At 40.2% G+C, this 21,736-nt stretch overlaps 1 protein-coding gene across 22 annotated transcripts in view; it reads left to right on the forward strand.

Annotated features, from left to right (window-relative positions):
* Window positions 1-21,736, forward strand: part of DLG2 (discs large MAGUK scaffold protein 2) — a 2,103,224-nt gene that overhangs the window by 2,005,138 nt on the left and 76,350 nt on the right. For all 22 annotated transcript variants that reach the window (XM_074400260.1, XM_074400268.1, XM_074400258.1 and 19 more), the window contains one exon: window positions 18,919-19,095. In XM_074400260.1, coding sequence (XP_074256361.1) covers window positions 18,919-19,095 — 177 coding nt within the window. The remainder of the gene's footprint in view (window positions 1-18,918; window positions 19,096-21,736) is intronic.

Raw genomic sequence — 21,736 nt, forward strand, 5'->3', positions numbered from 1 at the left:
ACTTTTCAACAACTCTCAGCATTGTATGTGATTCTTAAAAATAATAATTAACAAACAGAGTAGAGCCTCGTGAAAACTCTTTCCACTAAGCTACAGTAAAATAATAGAGTCTACAGTCTTTAAGGAAAACCAGAATTACTCTTTCCTTGTAGAACTTTGTGAAGTCTCCTTACACATGGAGGAGGTCCACAAAATGCAGCACACACAGGCAGAGCATAAGAGACAGGAGCAGGCAGTGCATAGCTTACCACTAACCCCTCTGAGTCACGGATAGGCAGGTTTTATCCTTCACATAGCCTCGGCTAGAACAGAGAAGGGGTATTCATGTATGGTGCCAGATGCAGGGTGATATGGTTTGGCTCTGTGTCCCCGCCTAACTCTCATGGTGAATTGTAACCCCTAGGGTTGGAGGTGGGGCCCGGTGGGAGGTGATTGGATCATGGGGGCGGTTTCTCATGAATGGTTTAGCACCCTGCTCTTGGCGCTGTTCTCAAAGAGTTATTGCAAGATCTGGTTATTTAAAAGTATGTGGCACCTCCCCCAATCCCTTGCTCCTGCTCTGGCCATGTAAGACAAGCCTGCTTCCCCTTCTCCTTCTGCCAAACTTCAGGCCAGGTACAGTGGCTCACACCTGTAATCCCAGCACTTTAGGAGACCTAGGTGGGTGGATCATCTGAGGTTGGAAGTTCAAGACCAGCCTGGTCAACATGGTGAAACCCCATCTCTACTAAAAATACAAACATTAGCCAGGCATGGTGGTGTACACCTACAATCCCCTCTATTCAAGAGGCTGAGGCAGGAGATTTACTTGAACCTGGAAGGCAGAGGTTGTGGTGAGCCAAGATTCTGCCACTAAACTCTAGCCTGTGTGACACAGTGAGACTCCATTCTCAGGGGGAAAAAAAAAAAAGCAAAGTTCAGCCCACATCCTTCCCCTCTCTTTCATTATACTCTCTTGAAAATTTCTTCTAATTTTACCACATATCAGTAATGATTAAGTTTGACTACATAAAAAGGCCCAAAAATACCAAAATAGCAGTGACTTTCTTTCTCATATATAAGAAGCATCAGGGTAGGCTCTTCAGGGTGAGTGTGGCAGCTCCACAGATTTGTCAAGGACCTCCAGGTTTCTTCCAGCGTCCTTTTCAGTCATTCCCAGGGTGTGGTCTTTGTCTTTAGTGTCCAGTTTGGTTGCTGGAGTGCCAGGCATCATGTTCTTTGCTAAAAGCAAATGGATTGGAAGATAAATATGAAGAAGACTTTCTGGAAGTACCATATATCCCTACTGCTTACGTTTCATGTGTCAGATTATAGTCTCATAGATACAGCTAGATGCAAAGACATATAGTCTTTTAGCTACATGGCAATGGACCTGGTTAAAACTTGAAATTCTGTTAATTTGAGAGAGAAAGATAAATGGCCAAACATGGTTTCAGTGATCAACTATGGACCAATAACTTAAATCTGTCTCTAGCCTCAACCTGATCCTATATGAAAATTCTTATTTCCAGTTGTCTGCTTGATTTCTCCACTAATACCATATCCAAAACAAGGTGCTTTCATTGAATACCATGCATAAAGGAATACAAAGCTACTATTTACTTTGAGGCTGTTGATACACACAACAAGAACAGCAAGATTATGCCAGTAATTCTCCCTTCACGTGCAGAATGACAAATCTGAAAGCCCTGGTTAGGGCTTTCAAATTCCTCCAGACACTGGCCTCCATCTACTTTTCCAGGCAGAGTTTCCCCCTACAAACCCAGCCAAACGCACTAGCCGCCAGAGATTCTCAACAATACATTATTCTCTAAACCAAGTGCATTATTTTCTAAGTTGATGCCTTTGTTCATTCTGTTTCCTCAACCTCTAATGCTTTTTATTTTTATCTTTCTTTGGCCAAGTTGTATTCATTCTTCAAGGCTTGCAACAAATGCTATCTATTCCATGAAACCTTGTCTAGTTCCCCATGATTGGAATTTTTAATGTTACTCCTTCAGTTCATTCAACAGCATGTTGTTCATCATTCCTTTATGCATCTTTTACAGCATGCCTTCGCCTGTATTTGTGCGCATGACTATTAACTCATGGATGCTGGGCAAATGGAAGTTAACATGAAAGGAGAAGCTTTAATTGGTCAGTCCACTTCTGAGGGCTAATGAAGGGCTGATGATGTGATCCTCTTCTCTGGGAGAAAAGATGCCCTCTAGAGGCGGAGATACAGTGGCAAGTCCAGACATGTAACACAAACAGATCTGGGTTCAATTCCTGACTTTCCCACTTACATGCTAGGTGGCATGGTCAAATAACTTGATGTCTATGAACCTCATGTTTTTAAATTTGTAAGATAGGGAAAATGGTAACAAATTGATAGTGCTTTTATTATTGAGTGCCAATGTATGTAAAGTGCCTATTCTAGTTATTCTAGTGGCTAACCAATAGCAGGCATTCAATAACGGTTAGTTTCCTTCCTCTCTTCCTAGCCCTCTTGAATACCATACTAACAGTTAATAGGTAAACTAAGGCATTTTTGCCTGAAAAAAATACATAACATGTATTTTCTTGTTGTATGTCTATAAAGATTGACAGAAGATAATACAATAAAAAATTTTAAAATAAATTTTTTTTAAATTTCTGACAGTTCTATCAAAACAACACTAGAGAATTATTTAAAGCCAATAGGAAGATTTATTAAATGTATTAGATTCTGAAAGCAAAAGTTGAGAGGAATGAGAGAGAGACCGCTAAGAAACATCCCAGTGGCAGATTTTGGACTAAGTAAGGCACTACAGCTAGAACCCATCTGGAGAAATTATGAACTATATGACTTTACCAAGAAATTACAGACGCTCACATGTCTGTGGATTATCAAACAAATTACTTCACTCAAATACATATTTCTCTGCCTATTTTATAGATTCCATATCCTCCTCCTGCTTGGACTTGGTAACTCCATCTTCTCTAACCGATAAAATAACATTGGGAAAGGTCCCTTGTGGATATTCTTTCCTGCCAGAATTGATCTAAATCTGTCCTAGGCAATGAGCCTTTTCCTTGACAGACAGTCTACCTTGATTCACTTCGCAACAAGTTGGTTCCCTTAGGATGCTGACCCATCTGTAAAACAGGAAATCCTCCTTCCCACCATGCCAGATTGCCAGTCCATAGGGCATTGCTTCAAAACTCAATACCTGCTTTCTTTTTGGCAAATTTGATGGGAATCAAATATTTGTTTTACCTAATTATTCCACTGCCAGTTACCGTTATGCCTAAAACTCAAAGATGAGACAGCTACAAGCAACATAAGCCTGTTTGCAGGTTTCATTTATCTATCACTTCTAACCTTTGATTCAAGACGAGAAACACACTGGCCAAGTGTATTGCCATAATGCAGGGCTGAGAAGATTAGCAGTTTTTTGCAGTGTGTGTTAAATACCCCTGCTAAAATTGTAGGTAATGAGAAACTCCTAAAGAAAGGTGAAATGTCAACTTTAAAAGTTATTGCCCCAAACTTAGGTTACAGAACATTTTCCCTTTGCTCCGTGGTTAACTCCTAGTTCCATCAAAAGCAGCCTGGGATTGTGCAGAGCAGGAACCTCATTATTCAGAGTAGACTGCCTTTGTTTTTCTCTGCAGATTGTGCAGGCTTTTATTGTTGCATTTAACAAACTAAGTAGAAAGGATTTGCTTACAATATTCTTTTGCCTATTAGTCTCATAAATTGTTTGAAGGCAGAGAGGCCATCTTATTCTTCTTTTGCCTTCAGCACTGAACACAATATTTGGAGTTCTTAAGAAACAGTTAAGAAATACTAGGACCCAGGTGAGAAGAGAAAACAGATAGAGAACAAATAAAGGAACATAGGCCAATTCCAGGGTGGTCCCCAGACAATTACTGTAATCACAGATGTTGAGATTGTGAAATGGAAAAGGGCAGACATGGCTTTATATTATGAGCTGATAATTAGAGTTATGGATCTTGTTCATTCAAAGCACCACTGGACAGGGGTCAGTTAGACAGACTGAATGCCTTTCACCTCTGATTCTTTGTCTAGTCATCTTCCCCACATCACCCCAGCTTGCCTTCCACTGGATGCTGACGTTTGTAGCAATAATTAATGTGGCTGAGTTCCTCTCATGCCTTCCTACCCAATTTATACACTTCTACCAGAGCTGATTGGACACCTTCAGGTTTCCCAGTTTCTTCCTTCTCAAAGCCCAGCTTTGGCTAACATGCAAAAACCGTATCGGACTGGGTGCAGTGGTTCATGCCTGTAATTCTAGCACTTTGGGAGGCTGAGGCAGGAGGATCCCTTGAATCCAAAAATTCTAGACCAGCCTGGGCATCATGACAAAACCCCATCTCTACAAAAAAGACAAAAGTTAGCTGGCAGTGGTAGCGCACACCTGTGGTGCTAGCTACACAGGATGCCGAGATGGGAGGATCACTTGAACCCAGCACATGGAAGTCGCAGTGAGTCGTGATCGCGCCGCTGCACTCCAGCCTGGGAGACAGCATGAGACCCCACCTCAAAAAAAAAAAAAAGAGAGAGAGAGAGAGAACAAAGGAAAAGGAAAAGGACAAAACTAAAAAAAAATTTTTTTAAAGTATCAAAAAAACTCATTCTTTTTTTCTTCATAGTAGAAATGTTTCTCTGCCTGTCAAATTGCCCTCGGTCCATACACATGTTTCACTGGATGTGCTGTTGATTTCCTGTTGGGAACTTTTTCTTGTACTCTATGAATGTGTCAAACATCGAACAAGATTTCTGTTTTTCCAAGGAACCACCTTCTGCTTATTATAATCAACCTTGAGCGGAAAGAAGTCTTCTCCTCAGAACACATGCCACAAATAGCTATTGAATTCTGTTGAGTGGCTGTGGTTACTCCTGGGAGGATTAATCACAGTCCCATCTTGCAGAGTTCCTGTAATCAGAGTTTGAGACACCCTGGTGTTACTCTAGTAATCTCACGGAGACTTGTTGAATTTGCTAAAAATGCTCCAAGGAGAATGTCCATCAAGCTTTCATTTTAAAAACAAATAGATGTCTGTGCAATGGGAAATGGCTGTGAGACTGGAAACATGTTTAGAGATGTTATGATATCAATGAAAGCAGATTTTCTTCACTTACAGCGTTTGGGAATTAAGTACTAGAATTGAAGGTTTTTGAACTCTGATTTAAGAAAATTCAAAATTCTTCTTAGGGACCTGAGAGATACCCTGCAGAAAGAGTGGAACAGAAACCAGAAGTTCTGTATCCCCTGTATGCAGTCAAAGGTTTTATTTTTATATTTCTAGAAGCTTCCTTTTAAAGAAAAGAAAGGTGATTATTCTGGTTTTAAATTTTTGAAAGCATCGCCCATAGATTTGGGTGAAACAGATAGACTGACAAATAGATAGATATTGGCCAGAGTAAATATCTGAGACCTCTGTGCATCCTATTGCCACCACTATAACCTTACCATCATCATTTGGATTACTACTTTTCCCCACTACCTGGGATCTCAGCGTCCTGTCTTGCCTAATCTATGGCTCTTCAATCCATTCTCCATCCTAAAGCCAGAAAGATCTGCTTTCAGTGGAAATCTGATCATCTCACTATCTGTTTAAAATCTCCCAATGGCTTCCCATTACTCTAAAAAAAATAGAAAGTATCCTTCATAAGACCTACAGGATTCTCCATGACCTGGTGCCTCCTTCCCTCTGGTCTCATCTTAGACTGTCCAGGACAATGATCTTTCACGTTCGTCGCCTGCCGTTTCCCACTGCAGAGCCTCTGCATCTGCAGCCCCCTCTGCCCACACTGCTTCTTCTGCCGTGCTCAGATTAGACAGCAGCTCCTCTTGGAAGCCTTCCCAACCTGGTCCCTCCAGAACAGTTTCCATTTCTCTCCGCTATATACTTTGATGGATTACTTGCCCATCTGCTTTTTATGATGTGATGTACTGGTAATTATTTCTTCTACATCTGTTTTCTCTCTAAATTCCAAAAGTGCCTTGCTTTTCTTATTCACACTGTATCCCCCAATACCTAACATAATGCATGGCACATAATGAGCATTTACTGAATATGACTGAAGCCATGATTGCACGGTTTCAAGCATCTAAAAGTTACACTGTATTGACTGTTTTCAGAGCAACCCTGCAGTCTCTGATTACTTTACCAAATGGAAAGAGGGTACTGTGGAGGAGAGCAAGGCCCATTGCCCAGTCAGCCCAGCCCACATGGAACATCTTCTCCTCTAAGCTCCTATAGTATTTATTGCCACTAGAACCACTAGTCCCAGATCTGGAACTGAGGAAGGGCCAGGTAAATATTGTTAGATAGATCAATATTAAAATAAACACAAATTTGCACTAAATCATTATTGCATCCCATAAAAGTTGAGTTGAATCATAGGTTTCTATGCTGATATGTATTATTACTACAATTTTTCATGTATCTATGCACCAGCCTCCCTGATATAGGAGTTTTACATATGTTACCTTGATGAATTCAAACAGTATCTATTCAGGTAGGATTAGTCTTTAATTTACAGAATAGGAAACAGAATTTAAGAACCTTGTCTATAGCCCCAGAACAAGTAAATAGCTAAACGACTATTACTAAGTCTCACAAACATTTTCCATTATCCTGTTGCCAAACATGTTGTCGGTGTTCAACAAATTAATGAGTGGGTGTATGGATGACTTACAGAAGGCACATGGATAAATGTCCCAGCTTGAAAAATTAAATGATAAAGTTAAAGGACTATAGGCCCGGTGTAGTGATTCACTCCTGTAATCCCAGCACTTTGGGAGACCAAGGCAGGAGGACTGCTTGAGTCCCAGCCTGGGCCAACAAAGCAAGACTTAGTCTCTACAAAATATAAAAACGTTAGCCCAAAGTGGTTACTAGTGAGCTACCCAGGAGGCTAAGGCAGAGATCCCTTGAGCTCCAGAGTTCGAGTTTGCAGTGAGCTGTTCTCGTGCCACTGTACTCCAGCCTAGGTGACAGAGCGAGACTCTACTTCAAAAAAAAAAAAGATTGTGTTATTGGAATAAAATACTGATATGCCAGTAATATTCACATTTACTGGATCTCTTTAGGTTTTTTCCTCTAAATTTCTGAACTGTTGGCAAATGCTAGGGACATTTTCTACAGACACCTTATTCAATTAAATTTGAGCTGCTGAACAGAATTTACTGTGTGAACATCAGACTACAGCACATTATTTGAGCTATCAGCACTTTTTGAACAGTCACTGTGGAAAGAGTGAAAACTGTTTGCAGGAATGTGTACAAGAAGAGAAGAGAATGATGAGGTGATTCTAAGTGACTTACAACATATAACAGCCCAGCAACAACAGCAACAAACACACACATACACACACATGCACACACGCACGCGGAGAGAGAGTGCTTGCTTCTTACTTAGTGCTAGATACTGATCTGAAGGTTTTTTATCTATAATTCATTAATCCTCCCACCAACTTGTGAGATAGTTTCTACCATGTTTTACTAGATCTGCGTTGTCCTTGATTGTAAGATGTACCCTGTGTATTACCAAGAGAGGAAAAATTCTGCCAATTAAATTATGAGATGGCAGTGATGCTTGAGAAACATCCTGATTTTAGACATAAAAATAAAAAATCTTAAAATTGATGAAATACAATATTTTAATCCCATTTTACAGATGGGAAAACTTCAAGAGGCCAAACAAGATGAAGCAATTTTCTGAAGGTCAGACAGTTTGTGTGCTGAATTTAGTTCAGTTCAGGTTAGCCTGATTTTATGAGCACCTTCTCCTCTTTGCAAAGGACATAGAGATAAGTAAGACTCTGCCTGACTCTCATGAGCCAAGAAGTCTAGAAGGAAAGATAGATCTACAGATAAATCAACTGAAATGTAGCCTGCTAAGCACAAGAATAAGACAGTATACAAGGTTGCAATGTGGCACAGAGAGGGGAAGAAATAGCCTTCTCTAGATAGATTCAGAAAGGATTCCCAGAGAAAGTCATGGTTTTCAAAGAATGAAATTTGCAAATTTTTTTTTATGTTGACTAATACTTGTACTTTCATAACAATGTTAGAAAAAACTTTTAGCCAAAGAATTTGGTCTGCATTATATAAATTGTGGTCATGTGTGTCTGAGAGAAGAAAAGCTATTCAGTGGCCCAGTTCATGTGCATACTTTCAATGAGACTTGGGAAAGGGGAGAGGCTGAAGAAGCTGAGCCCTCAAGAATATGAGATTACTATTATTACAGAGGAGGCTTTCATTAAGAAAATGCCTGAAAGATAAGGCTGCTCAGTAGGGTGGGATGGGCAGGTGTGCTGCCACCTCTCCGCTAGTAAATCTGGATTAATTGTCTTTTCACTCACCAACTTATTTATGAGTATCTGATGAGGCTTCCTAGCTCTACAATCCTACAGCAGCGCCCTATGCTAATTCCTAACATAGCACATATCGGACTCAACTCTAACTGTATTTATAGCCTTTGCACTGGTTATTCCCTCCAAGAGCACTCTTACCTCAGATACATTTTGAGAGCTATCTTTTGGGTCACAGTTGAATCCCTCACCTCCTTCAAGCCTTGCCTCAGACATCTCTTTTTCAGCTAGTCCTACCTTGAACAAACGCCCCATTTAAAAATGCAACCTTCACTGCCACCATAGCCCTACTCTATCCCAGCATCCTAATCCCCCTTAGCATGCTCTATTTTAACTTTTGCCATAGCAACAGTCAACTCCTAACCTATCTATAGTATTTGCCTATTTCTTATGTTTATTGTGTTTTGCCCATCTACTTTAATGAGAATGTAAAATCCATGAAGGCAGGAATTTTTATCTGTTTTTATTCACTGTTAGTTCCTGAGCTCCTAGAACCATCATTGACACATAGTAAATACTCAAAAAGTATTTGCAGAATAAAAAATGAGTGAGTGGCCAAATGAATATATCTTCTTACCTATATTCCCAACCAAACATCAAGCTGTACAAAGGTAGGAAACAAGCTTTTGCTGGGTCCCAACAAACAATAGAGTGCATGACACATAGTGGATACTCTGGAAATAATATCACATTTAATATTTAAATGAATATTATCCCATTTCCATATGTGGGAGTTTGGTTACATTCTGAACTCAGTGCTTTTGCCTGGGTGAGTAAGGAGCCATATGTCCCCTCTAGCTCTAGTCAGCAGGTGATAATGGGAAACTTTATGGGCATATGAGATTTAGAAGGGTAGGTTCCCTTTTCAGGTCTCCTCCTGCTACAGTGCAGCCTCTAGTTTCCATCCAGTTTTCTGAAAAATCGTAGGCAAGATAATAAACTCAATATTGGGGCAACGAAAGTAATTGCCCACTTGTCTGATACTGTGGTGTCTAAATTTCATTACTTCTCCTGATAAACCACTGGGATGGTACTAAGGATTTGGAGGAGTCATTTCAGATGCTCTTGAATGTCTTTCTCCCATTTTTCATATACTCATGAGTAAAATAAGCTATATCCAGCACCTCTACTGAGCTAGGGACTGTACTAATTTCATCATTTGTCATCCATAAACACTTAAGAGAGTGCTACTGGATAGCAGAGGTGGGTTTAAGTTGTTTATACTCCAGTGAGAAACACTAGAACCAGGACATAGAATCTGCAGGGGAAAAAATTTAGATTTTAGACTTTAGACTCAATTAACAAATATTGAGTGCCCACTGGAATCTGAAAGCTCTCATGTGTAATTCTCATAAGGACCCTGTTGGACAGGGATTCTTGTCCCTCATTTTGCATATACGGAAGCCCAGGTACCAAGATGTGAAGTAATTTGCTGAAAATCATACTGCAGCTTAAAATAGCGAGCTTATATTTGAATTCAGGACTATCTGAGTTTCCCATCTCATGATCTTTACATGAGTCGTGCATATATAAACTTAAATGTTTGAATGATAATCATGTATTAGCAATAATAAAATTCCATGTCAGGATATTTCTTCTTTTTCCCACCCCAAGCTTACTAATTAATAGCAGTGAGATCCTGAAAGGTGAAAATCAAAGCTTGATCTACATATTTTAGCTGAATTCAGAAAATAAAAGCCTGTAATCAGCACTATGTCAGCCTTTCTGAAATAGCTCAATTAACATCTCAACTGCCTAATACACAGAGCCAGAACATAAGAGCTCTTGAAAGTGTCATGAAACCTGGGCTGTTCATCCAAGCAGTGTTCGTCTTACCCACATTTGATTTTTTTAGTAGCCAGCTGATGGCATTTGGGAGAGAGGGGAATGATTTTAAGATGATTAATCTTTGCAGCCTCACCCAGCCCTGAAACCTGAAATGCCATTCACCACGGTCCAGTGAGTTCTGTCTCTGTGCAGGTTCAGATTTGCCTCTGTTTCCCTCAGAAAAGAGACTCGTCCGTCAACACTGGGGGATCAACCAGTCTGAGTCTGACAGACTGCCAGGACACCCTGAAAGAGAAGACAGGCTCAAGTCTCTGTGGAGACTCTGATGATGAGTTGTCTAAAATGATCAACATGCAAGCCTCCAGACATATGAAATCTGCTCATACCACGTCTCTTGGGGAATCGAGAGCTTCGGGGAGAGAGCACTTAGAGGAAAGAGACAGTTGCCCCTGGAAGTGATGCTTCTTCCCAGATTATAATCAAAAAGCCGTAGCTGCAGGGAGGCCCAAGCTGTAAGGACCTCTGGTTGCTGTCCAGTTAGTTTTATCTGCAGTCATGACAGTGATTACCTGATTTTTTAGGAACAATAGAAATGGACATTTCCCAACATGCTCAAAACATAGAGAAACAGTCTGTTGTAATGAGAAGAGTATCTTTAAAGAATACAAATCTGCTTTATACGGTTGATTAAATGGTATAACCCATGTGATACAAACCCTTGAACATAATAAATATTCCCTTGAACAAAATGAGAATAATGCCTACATTTTAAGAGCTATCTTTTGGGTCACAGTTGAATACGTCCTAGAGAAATGTAGTCAGCCTATTAATTATCATAGAAGCTGAAGCCTGTAGAGGTTAAGTAAGTTACTCAAGATCACATAGTGAATTACGTTGAAGCCAAGACTAGAAATCTGCACTCCTAACTCCATCTAAGCTTCTTTTTGTTTCCAGGGTACTTTCTCTGCTTTCAAAACATGTATTCACAAAATGTATGAGTGGGCGAATAATTGTTTTTAAGAAGACAGTACAAATAAAAAATTGTGATTTTTATAAAATAATAGCAACTGAAGTTTAGATTTCTCTGCTTCCAGTCCAGCATCCTTTCCCGTACCCCTCCAAAAAGAAAATGTTTTGAAGAAGTTTACTACATATGCATCTTTAGGTCACATTTAAAAAACACCATCCATATTTCATCCCCCTTCCAATACTTGTGGGATAACACTTTGCTCATCTTTAGAGCAGAGAAGAGGTAAAGTAAAGGAACTCTTGTTTTGCCAGTTATAATTATATGAACCGCTTTTCTTATATCATCTTATTGAATTTCTGCAAAAATGTGACATATAGGAATGATTAACCTCATCTTGTAGATAAAACTGAAGCTCGGATTACTACACTTATTTTCTCAATGACAATCGGCTAGAAAGAGTGGACTGACTTGAATGTGTGTTTCTTCACTCCAACATCTACGCTTTTTGCGCTATTCATACGTGCTTACCTTGACAATGTGAAAATGGCTCATGCATGTCCAGGCTAGGCACAGTGGGATGGAACAGAGAGCAGACTTTATTTTCTGCTGCTACTGTTCTCTTGCCTCATAGAAAGGTGAGGACCAGTTCTCCTCTAATCAAGCAGAGGCCTCCATTTCTCGATGAAGGAAATTGAGTTGAAGCATTCTGTTCCTTGAGTCTTAATGTTGTCAGGGAAACAAAGGCCTCTCTAGCCCAAACAAGTTCACAGCACAGGAGGGAGTAATTTGCTGATTCACTTGTTCATTTATAAATCCATCTGTAAAAACTGTGCTGAGGCTTGATCTGGGAGCTCCTGATGTTGTTTCTGATAGAGTAAAGGAGATGAGACATAGACCCACTTAAGACTAGACGTTGGAGGCTTCCCAAGAGAGGTACAAGAGCAGAGTGGTTTGCAATTTTAAAGAAGGAAAAGGCTGCTTCTTTTGTATTTCAGCTTCTTTACGTTAAAATAGGGAAAATTATATTATCACCTAAGTTTTTTGTGAGAATTAGAATTAAAACCTTAAATTCTTTAAGTTCTTAATCTACATTGGTTCTTTATCTACATTGATTCTTTATCCACATCTAATGGTTCTTCTAATGGAAGAACAATTATTCTTCCTGCCACAGTCTACCCTCAGGCCCCCAAAGATTCTCCTTTCCGCATAACTACAGGGCATAATTCTACTAAGCTTTCCACCACTGTAACCAGGATCCCTTTCCTATAGTTCCCAATAACAGGTTTCTCATTTCCATTTGAGCTGTCACGCTCAGCATTCTCCAAATCCACATTTCTATAAGAAATCTTTTTTTTTCGCATTTTCTTTTCATTTCTTTTTTTTTTTTTTTTTTTTTTTTAAGACGGAGTTTCGCTCTTGTTACCCAGGCTGGAGTGCAATGGCGCGATCTCGGCTCACCGCAACCTCCGCCTCCTGGGTTCAGGCAATTCTCCTGCCTCAGCCTCCTGAGTAGCTGGGATTACAGGCACGTGCCACCATGCCCAGCTAATTTTTTGTATTTTTGGTAGAGACGGGGTTTCACCATGTTGACCAGGATGGTCTCGATCTCTTGACCTCGTGATCCACCCGCCTTGGCCTCCCAAAGTCCTGGGATTACAGGCTTGAGCCACTGTGCCCGGAGCTTCACTGGCAGCATCCTTAAAGTCTGTATTTCTGCAAATCTCTTGTTAGAAGCAATCTAGATTTTTTTCTATTATGTTCTTCAACATTCTTCTAGCCTCTGTTCACTTCCCAATTCAAAAGCCATTTCTATACTTTTAGGTATTTATCACATAGCGCCCTACTTTTGGTACCAAAATTGATATTTTCTATTGCTACCATAACAAATTATCACAGACCTAATGACTTAACACAAATGTATTATCTTATAGTTCTGTAGGTGTGGTACAGATCTCACCAGAATAAAATAAAGCTTTCAGCAGTCACAGCCCTTCTGGAGGCTCAATAGAAGAATCATCTCCTGCTCATTCAGGTCATTGGCAGAATTTATTTCCTTATGATCGTAGGACTAAGATACATGTTTTCTTGATGGCTGTAACCTAATAACCATTCCCACTTTATAAAGGTCACCATTTTCCTTGGCTTGTCCTCTTCCTCTAACTTTGAAGCCAGCAGTGGTGGGTCAAGTCCTTTCCAAGTCACATCTCTCTGTCTTGTCTCTTCTTCTAAGGTTTCATGTAAAGGCACTTTACATGTAATTCGATTGGGTCTACCCAGATAATCCAAGACAGTCTCCCCCTCTCAAGATCCTTAACCTTAATCACATCTCCAAGTCCCTTTTGCTGTTTAAGATAACATATTCATAGGCTCTGAGAATTAAAGTGTGAACGTATTTGGGAGTGAGTTGAGGATATTATTTCTCCCACCGTATCCTGTTACCTATGAAACACATCAAATAATTTTTTCTATTCTTAGTGATACTGTCTCTCCGTTGTCATCATTTGCTGCTGTCCTAGCTTTAAAGTGGTACAGTCAAAACTAAATTCTGTGACCTATATAGTAAACACCAATACTTTTAAGGTCTATGATTGTTAAATGTTACCTCAGTCTAAGCCTAAGTGGAGAATCTGAGTGTTTTGAGCTGGAAAGTATTGCTTGCAAAAGAGCATAGAGGTTTGTATAGCAAGAAATACACAGGTCTCAGACAGAGACAGGCGTTGAGTCCTGCCCTATCACCTGATAGCTGGAATGATACTGAACATGTTGCTTAAATTATCCAAGTCTGTATTTCTTCGTCTGTAATACAAGGCTCATATATGTATTGGAGGATAGCAGTGAGAACTGAATGTGTCCTGTATAAACTACTCATGCATCTTTTTAGCAGGCTAGTACATGGTGTCACTATAAGTATTATCATCAAATCATGAAATCCTTAGGTATAAAATCTAAGTACAACATTTCTTATCAGGAATTCCAAGAATTCTATGGTTAGGAACTTGAGCTTTGGAGTGAGACACATCTATCTGTATTTTAATCCTGGTTCTGCTACTTAGTATTTTATTTTCATTTTTGCTCTTTAGGTCTCATCTTTTTTTCATGAGACCAAAAAGTGCTTACATAATAGAACTGTTGTCAGAAGTAATAACAAAGTGGAACTCATCTGTGTTGAGTACTTTACATGTATTGTCCTATTGTCGTATCTCCACAGCAGCCTTTTGCATTAATGCCATTACTATCTGCATTTCCTGAATAAGAGAATGGCCCTCCACGGTAAAGTGGTTATCTAAGAGGTTAAGCAACCTGTCCAAATTATACAGCTAGGAATAGCAGAACTGTGACATAAACCCAGGTCTCCTCTCTTTGAAGCCTGGCATATATGACCCATACATTATGTTGCCTACCCAAGAAATTGAGTGAGAGAAAGAATATAAAATGCTTACTGCATTGTGTGACACCTAAAAAGTGCTATTTTAGTAGGTACCTAGGTATCTCACAGCCATATTGCACAGCCATGACGGTGAGCTGCTCCTTCACTCTTCCTTTACTAGACTTCCCCAGTTGGTAAGGGACCACCACATGTTGAAATCCAGGAGGGGCAGGAGGATGGGAGAGTCGTTACATTATTCATGTTCAATTCTACTTGTCTAATGGACTTGTAAAAAGCACCCTGGATGGAAAGTGTGAGTCTTAATGGCATTTTGTAAAAGTTGCTGTGATGAATTAGCACATAAAGCAAATTAAAAACAGCTTATCGCTTGTTAAATCAGGTGATGGGGGCATGGTCGCATTTTTCCCAGATGTGAGGATCCATTAATATCCAAAGGAGCCAGAAGCTGCTGAAATGTGTCAGCTGCTTGGTTGTAGGGACCTGACAAGTCTGAATAATTATAATCCTAGAGGGGCAGATTGTTCAAGACCAGTGGAGCCCTTGGAAAGAGCCTGTTGCTGAGCTCCTCAGCAGGGACACCTGCAGCTAACAGCAGGAGTGGGAAACTTCCCCTTAAGGACTCTTGGGAATAGAAGAACACAGTTGAGTGAATGTCTGACTTGGTAGGGACCTTTAGAAACAGTCCCCACCCCCACTTCAAATGGGAGTGCGGAGACATGAGAGAAGAAGGGCTTTCAAAAGCCACCTGAAACATTTTCACAGGCCTGTATTGAGGATCTACTTTGGGTCCAGCATCCTATTAGATCCTGAGGATACAGAGATATTTTAGATGTCTTTACACACTCCAGAGAACAGCTTTTAAGTGGCACAATTGGCACACAGATCCCCTGATTCAAAGCCTAACATATTTTTCAGAATTACAGTTATTATAATAATATCATACATTTATTGAGCCCTCACTAGTGCCAGGCTAGTGTTACAGTACTTTATCTATATTATTTCATTTAATCCTCCCCATAACTTTGAGATAGATGGTGTTATTATGTATGCCAGTTTTACAATTAAGAAAATTTAAGGCCCAAAAAGATTAAGTAACTTGCCCAAGGCTACATAGTTTAAAAATTGCAAACCTAGGCAGTCTGTATCCAGAGCCCGCCTTCTCGGCTACCACTTGCCAGCCTTTCTGATGGTTTCTCTACCTCAACTCCCCATAGTTTACATCCAGAAGGAGCCTGGGGTCAGGCCAGCGGTTCAAGGGCTTTGGGGATAAGAAATACTTGGACAAGGACTGAGCAGTAGTTCAGGAATTTAGGAAAGAATCTCCCCTGAAGGGAAGATTCAAAGTCTTTGGCACTGCTAGATCATGAGCATGGCCAGAGGGCAACAAGTGGGGAAATGAAGCCCTATAGTAAAATGACCAAGAAAGCAGATTTTGGAGTCGGATACACCTCATTTTATATTTAACCTCCACCACATGTGTATGTGTGACCTGGGCCAGGCTCCTTAACTGAGCCTTCTTCCCTCATCTATTAAGTGCAGATACTAATTTTTACCTTTCGAGTTGCTGTGACATCAAATAAGACAATGACTACAAGGTGCCAGAGCACCCAGCAAGGGCATCTGGGTAGTAGCCCTCATGTTTATCATCTTCAACACCGGATCACCACCACCTCCCAGGTTGAATGAGGGGGCCAGGTGAAGAGTACTGAACTCGACTTGGACCTGGTGACCAAAGTTCTCATCCTAGGTTGCCGCCACTAAGCTATATATTCTGGAGTTAGTCAGTGGGTCCCACTAGATATGTCCCTCATCTTTTAACAATAACAAAAATTGGGGAGGATGATACTCTATCTGTCATACCTTATTCACAGCGACTGATTGAGTCACAACAAGGTGACTTACGTAAAAATGTTTTGCGATCTATAGAGTGTGTGTTGGGGTTCCCCAAGACAGCTCCCAGGTTGATGACTCATTAGGAAAGTTTACAGGACTCAGCATGATCATGCTCGTGACTTTGATTTATTACCACAAAAGAAGATATGAAACGATGTCAGGTAATGGAGCAGGAGCATAGGACTAAGTCTGGAAAAAACTAGCTACAAGTTTCCGAGAGTTCTCTCTGTGTCACACAGAAAGTGCCCAATTCTTCTAGCAACACATTGCAACAACAGGTGCAAAGTGTCGTCTACCAGGGAATCTGATTAGCGACTCAATGTCCAGGTTTACTGGAGGCTGGTCACTTAGGCAGCCTCTGCCTAGCACATACCACAATATCAGACTCCCAGAAAGACGGCAGGTGTTCCGTATAAATGATATTGTTTGTACAAACAGTTTAGGCACAGTAAGCCTTTCTCATGCATGGGAACCCTCCGAAAATCTAACTTCCCAGATGTCAGCCAAGGGCCACCGTTACAAGCAAGAACAGCAGTCTCAGGCCTGCTATGTTAACTACTTTTTGCACAGGGTAGAATCTATAGAAAATATTTGTATTAGCATCTACCCAAAAGAGGAAAGGGAGATCATAATAAAAACGTTAATTCATACTTACTGTTTTTCACTGTGTTCCAGGCCCTTTTGTACATGCTTTACATGTATTATCTTACGATACAGCAAATCAATAGCGTTAATTATTATTATCAAAGTTGCTATCATCATTGTCACCATCATCACTATGTTGTATATGAGGAAACTAAAGCCTAAAAGAGACTAAGTAACTTGCCCGGCTGACTAGCTGTAAGACTAAGACATAGTAGGAGCGGAACGTGGTCCCAGTCGTCTATATTCATAACCACACTGTACTACACTCCGCTATACTGTACTTACTATAGGCTTAGGGCTGCATATGTGTTATTTCATTTAGGATCACAGCAATTCTAGGTGAATGTTGTTATTAGACTAGTTTTGCATCACAAAACCTGTGGCTCAAAAATGTTAACTAATGTATGTCACATCAGAGGATCAGAGAAGTGGTAGCATGAGGGGTGGGCATTTGCCTTTCCCCAGCTCCCTGTTCCTGACTGGGGCTTTGTCTGAGCTTTTGACAGAGGTGGTCGAGGTGAAAATGATTTATTTTGGAAGCTTGGACCAAGAAACCCTCTCCAAATTCCATCTCTTGGAGACAGTGTTAGTGGAAGAAGGGACCATGTTGCAAGTAATTATACTTTTCCTGCTGTATTTAAAAGTTCTGTCTTCAGCAATTTCTAGTTGCCATGGCAGCAAATGTGACACTTCTTTGATGGGCAAAAAAAAAAGAAGAAGAAAACCACACTTGGTCCTCACTGTGGAAAAATCTAAAATAAAACAGATTTTTTAGAAAAATCTGTTCCCCAGATCTTGCTAGTTTTGCATACGTAGTGGTTATACTCTAAGGAAATTCTTAGAATGAAATCAAAGGGGAATAAACAGAGAGGTAGTGAAATCTGCTTCTCTGGGAAAATCATATACTGTATGTGTGTGGTGGTGATTTTTGAATGTGGGATATACAGCAGGACATGGACGACATAGGAGTGGTGGCACATGTTCACCTCTTAATGATGACAGCTAGTTTCTAAGGTCTTGTTCATCATTTTGATTCTGATTCCAACTCTCCTATGCTGCCAGTAATACGTATCACAGTGCATTGGCCTTAACAAATGCTTAGCAAATGGGTTTTAGTGGGGGCAGCATGATACAGAAAGCAAGAATTGTAATTCTTAAGTGCCATGATGAGGTAAGCTCGGCATAATATGGAAGCAAAAAGATTTGTTGTGCTGTTTACGTGACTTTTTATCTATCCATACATACACATACACATAGATTTTTAAAATTAATGCATTTTAAGCATGTATTCAGGTGATTACATTAACCTCTTCATTCTGTTGCAGTAGTGGTCCGATATTGCATTGAATGAAGGAATCACAGCCTACTATGCATAGACATTTGTGACCATTTTTTCCCATTATAAAACAGAGTTCTACAGGCTGATCCATCTGGGATGATTTGTTAATACTGCAAAATGCTTCATTTAGAAAAATAGCCCTGTTTCTCTTTATTATTTTACTTTTTGAGTAATTTTAAAAATTTGATTGTAATGGGAGGGAAAATAATCTCCCATTAGGTAGTAAACTGACTTTCTCATCTCCTGTTGTCCCCTTCTAACATCTGATGGTCTCCAAGAAAAGAAGCAGATATCAGTTTGGGGGATCTATAGGCTACCGCAGTAACCGTCAAGAAGAAGCACGAACTAACTTTAGTTTGTTGCCAAAGCAGTGAGAGTGTGGACTGTGATCCAGGGAATCGTCCCAGGAGTTGGTATCAAGTGATGATGGGTTCTCAGAGCAAGGGTGAACATTTGAAACCATAAATCCTGAATCTGTGCTGCCAGAGATTCCTAACAGTGTCCTCTTTTGTCCTTTCCTCCAGAGCCATGTTCGACTATGACAAGAGCAAGGACAGTGGGCTGCCAAGTCAAGGACTTAGTTTTAAATACGGAGATATTCTCCACGTTATCAATGCCTCTGACGATGAGTGGTGGCAAGCCAGGAGAGTCATGCTGGAGGGGGACAGCGAGGAGATGGGGGTCATCCCCAGCAAACGGAGGTAAGAATGCCTTTTGTACCAGAATATTTGCTTTTCAGCTATCCAGGGAGTGGAGAGGAGAGAAGAAGAAGGTGGGAGAAACTGTTCACGAAATTAAATTTATTTAAATGGGATAGTCAATCTGTAGGAAAATTGTCAGTAGTGACAGGTGACATGAATTAAAAATCCTCTTTTTCCTATATTAGAGTTCTGTCAAAATTGGTGCCTGTGACAAGAAATAAAGGAAGGAAGAAGATCTGCTAACACTGTGTTCCTAAAACTTTTACCAGTGTGTGCATGTGCACGCTTGTGCTTATCAGCTCATATGCTGACTTACAAATTAAGTCCTTTCATTTCCAGAAGTTACCAATGAATTTTGTAGAAAGGCCAAGTTGAAGGCAAATGAAGTAGGCAGTTTACTGGGCTAAGGTCCTGGCTATGTTATATTTTCAAATACTGGTGGGAAAAAATGGAAAACCTTCATGTCAAATCCAGATGCTTCAAATATGAGCTGTCAAACATCTGATGAGGTCTAAGGACTGGGTTTATTGTTTTTTTGGTTTTTTGTTTTTTACTGTTTTCTTTACCGTTTACCTCACAGCTTCCAATAGTCACTCAGATATTTAGTTGTATGTAAGTGTTTTCCTAAATCAAGAGTATCACACTTCCTCTTCCAAGCATTTCCTCAGCTCTGCTTTTGAAAAGCAGCAATGTCCTTTAGAACAGCCAACTCCTTAATCTGTCCCAGCAGATCTATCACCAGACAGGAAATTTCCTTCTCACAAGTGTGCCTTTGGCACCAAGATGTCCAAGAAACAGAAATTGGCTGTATCCCAGAGATGAGATAGAGTACAAAATCAGTCAGGAATGATGCTTAATAAAAGCAGGCACTAACTTTTCTTAAGGTGCAGATTTCTCAGAGGGCTTTGATCCTCATATCCAAACGCCCAAAATGCCTTTGTAAAAAAATCCCAGTGAAGCTAGGTATTCAAGTGCTTCTATACATCAAGTGATTGAGCTACTACAAACTGTAGTGGGAAGATGTAACTTTTTTTTTTTTTTAATGGAGTCTCTCTGTGTTGCCCAGGCTAGAGTGCAGTGGCACGATCTGGGCTCACTGCAACCTCTGTTTCCCAGGTGCAAGCAATTCTCCTGCCTCAGCCTCCTGAGTACCTGGGATTACAGGCGTGCACCACCGCACCAAGATACTTTTTGTATTTTTAGTAGAGATGGGTTTCACCATATTGGCCAGGCTGGTATTGAACTCCTGACCTTGTGATCCACCTGCCTTGGCCTCCCAAAGTGCTAGGATTACAGGCGTGAACCACTGCGCCCAGCCGGGAAGATGTAACGTAAACCTCAGAATAACTCTGTGGGATATTTGTGCTCCTGAGACAACTGATCCTCTCCTCTCTCTGCCTGTGGTCGCACAGCCTGGGGAAGAATGTGGCATGGATAGCAGAGGGCTCCCTGGTCCTCAGCTGTTCTCTTACCTTTAGCTGGGAGGAGTCACAGTGAAGGCGCTGAAACTCCAGAGAACTTCCCCATCCCCCATGCCAGTGCCTGTACATCTCCCACCAACAGAGTTCTCTTGGTTTCTTTAAGCCTCTTGGCTCCTGGATAATTGCCTGACATTGCTTTGCCAGGGCATTCTGACTGCAGCATAGCTGTGTGCGTTTTCAGAAAGGTTATACGTTTAAAGCATTGACTCAGCACTGGCTTGTTTACATTCCGCATCTCTCCATTTCCATTTACTTCAAATAAAAAAAAAAAAAAAGTCAAGACAACATGTATTTTGGTTTGCTTTGGTTTAATTATTTTGAGCTGTCTGAAGAGCCGTTCTCTAGAAGAAGGAGCCATCTTGTTGAATTATGGCCCCAAAGACAGAAATAGGGTGGAGGAAAGAAAGCTATGCAGGAATAGATGTCAACTTATTTTAAAGAAATCCTTTCACTAATGGGAGCTGCCTAAAGATGGCATGGACTACCTGGGAAGATAAAAAAGGGATTCAAACTTTGGATGCAGGAGATGAATTATACAATTTTCTGCCTCTTTCCAACCATGAGGTTCTGTGATTCTAACCAATCTTATTAAGTCGTTTGTTCAATTAGCTCATCATTTTTCTCCACAGGAACATTCTCAATGCTATTCCTCCTGAAATAATTTTCTGCCTGATAGTAATCATTCTTGAATTAGCTATTTCTCTCTTATTTTAGAAGAGAACCATCTTAACAACCAGAGTATACCTGACCTGGAAAATACGTTGATTAGTGATTGCAATGTTGATATTTATTTACATTCTACTTTTTATGAAGGGCGCAGGACCTCCATCTCCTAAATATATGTATAAAATGTATAACTGTAAATAAATTTCTGCCAAGGTTTCTTTTTAGGATTTTATTTTTTTAAGAAGTTACTTTTATTCTTTTAAGTATTTGTGAAAGTAATAACTTTCCTTGTAGAAAAGTGGGAACATTTAGAAAAATATAAAGAAAATAAAAATCACTTATAATCCTACCCCACAAAGAGTACTCATGTACTTATTTTAGTGCAGTGTAAAACCTACATTTATTAGGTGGATGCTATTTTTCAGTTTTTAGTTTCTTTCTAGCCTGTTTTCTGAGGAGTGATCGGAAAAATTTTTTAAATCTCATAATGTATA

Source organism: Saimiri boliviensis, chromosome 6 (genome assembly GCF_048565385.1).
Source record: "Saimiri boliviensis isolate mSaiBol1 chromosome 6, mSaiBol1.pri, whole genome shotgun sequence".
In the NCBI taxonomy this organism is placed as follows: Eukaryota; Metazoa; Chordata; class Mammalia; order Primates; family Cebidae; genus Saimiri; species Saimiri boliviensis.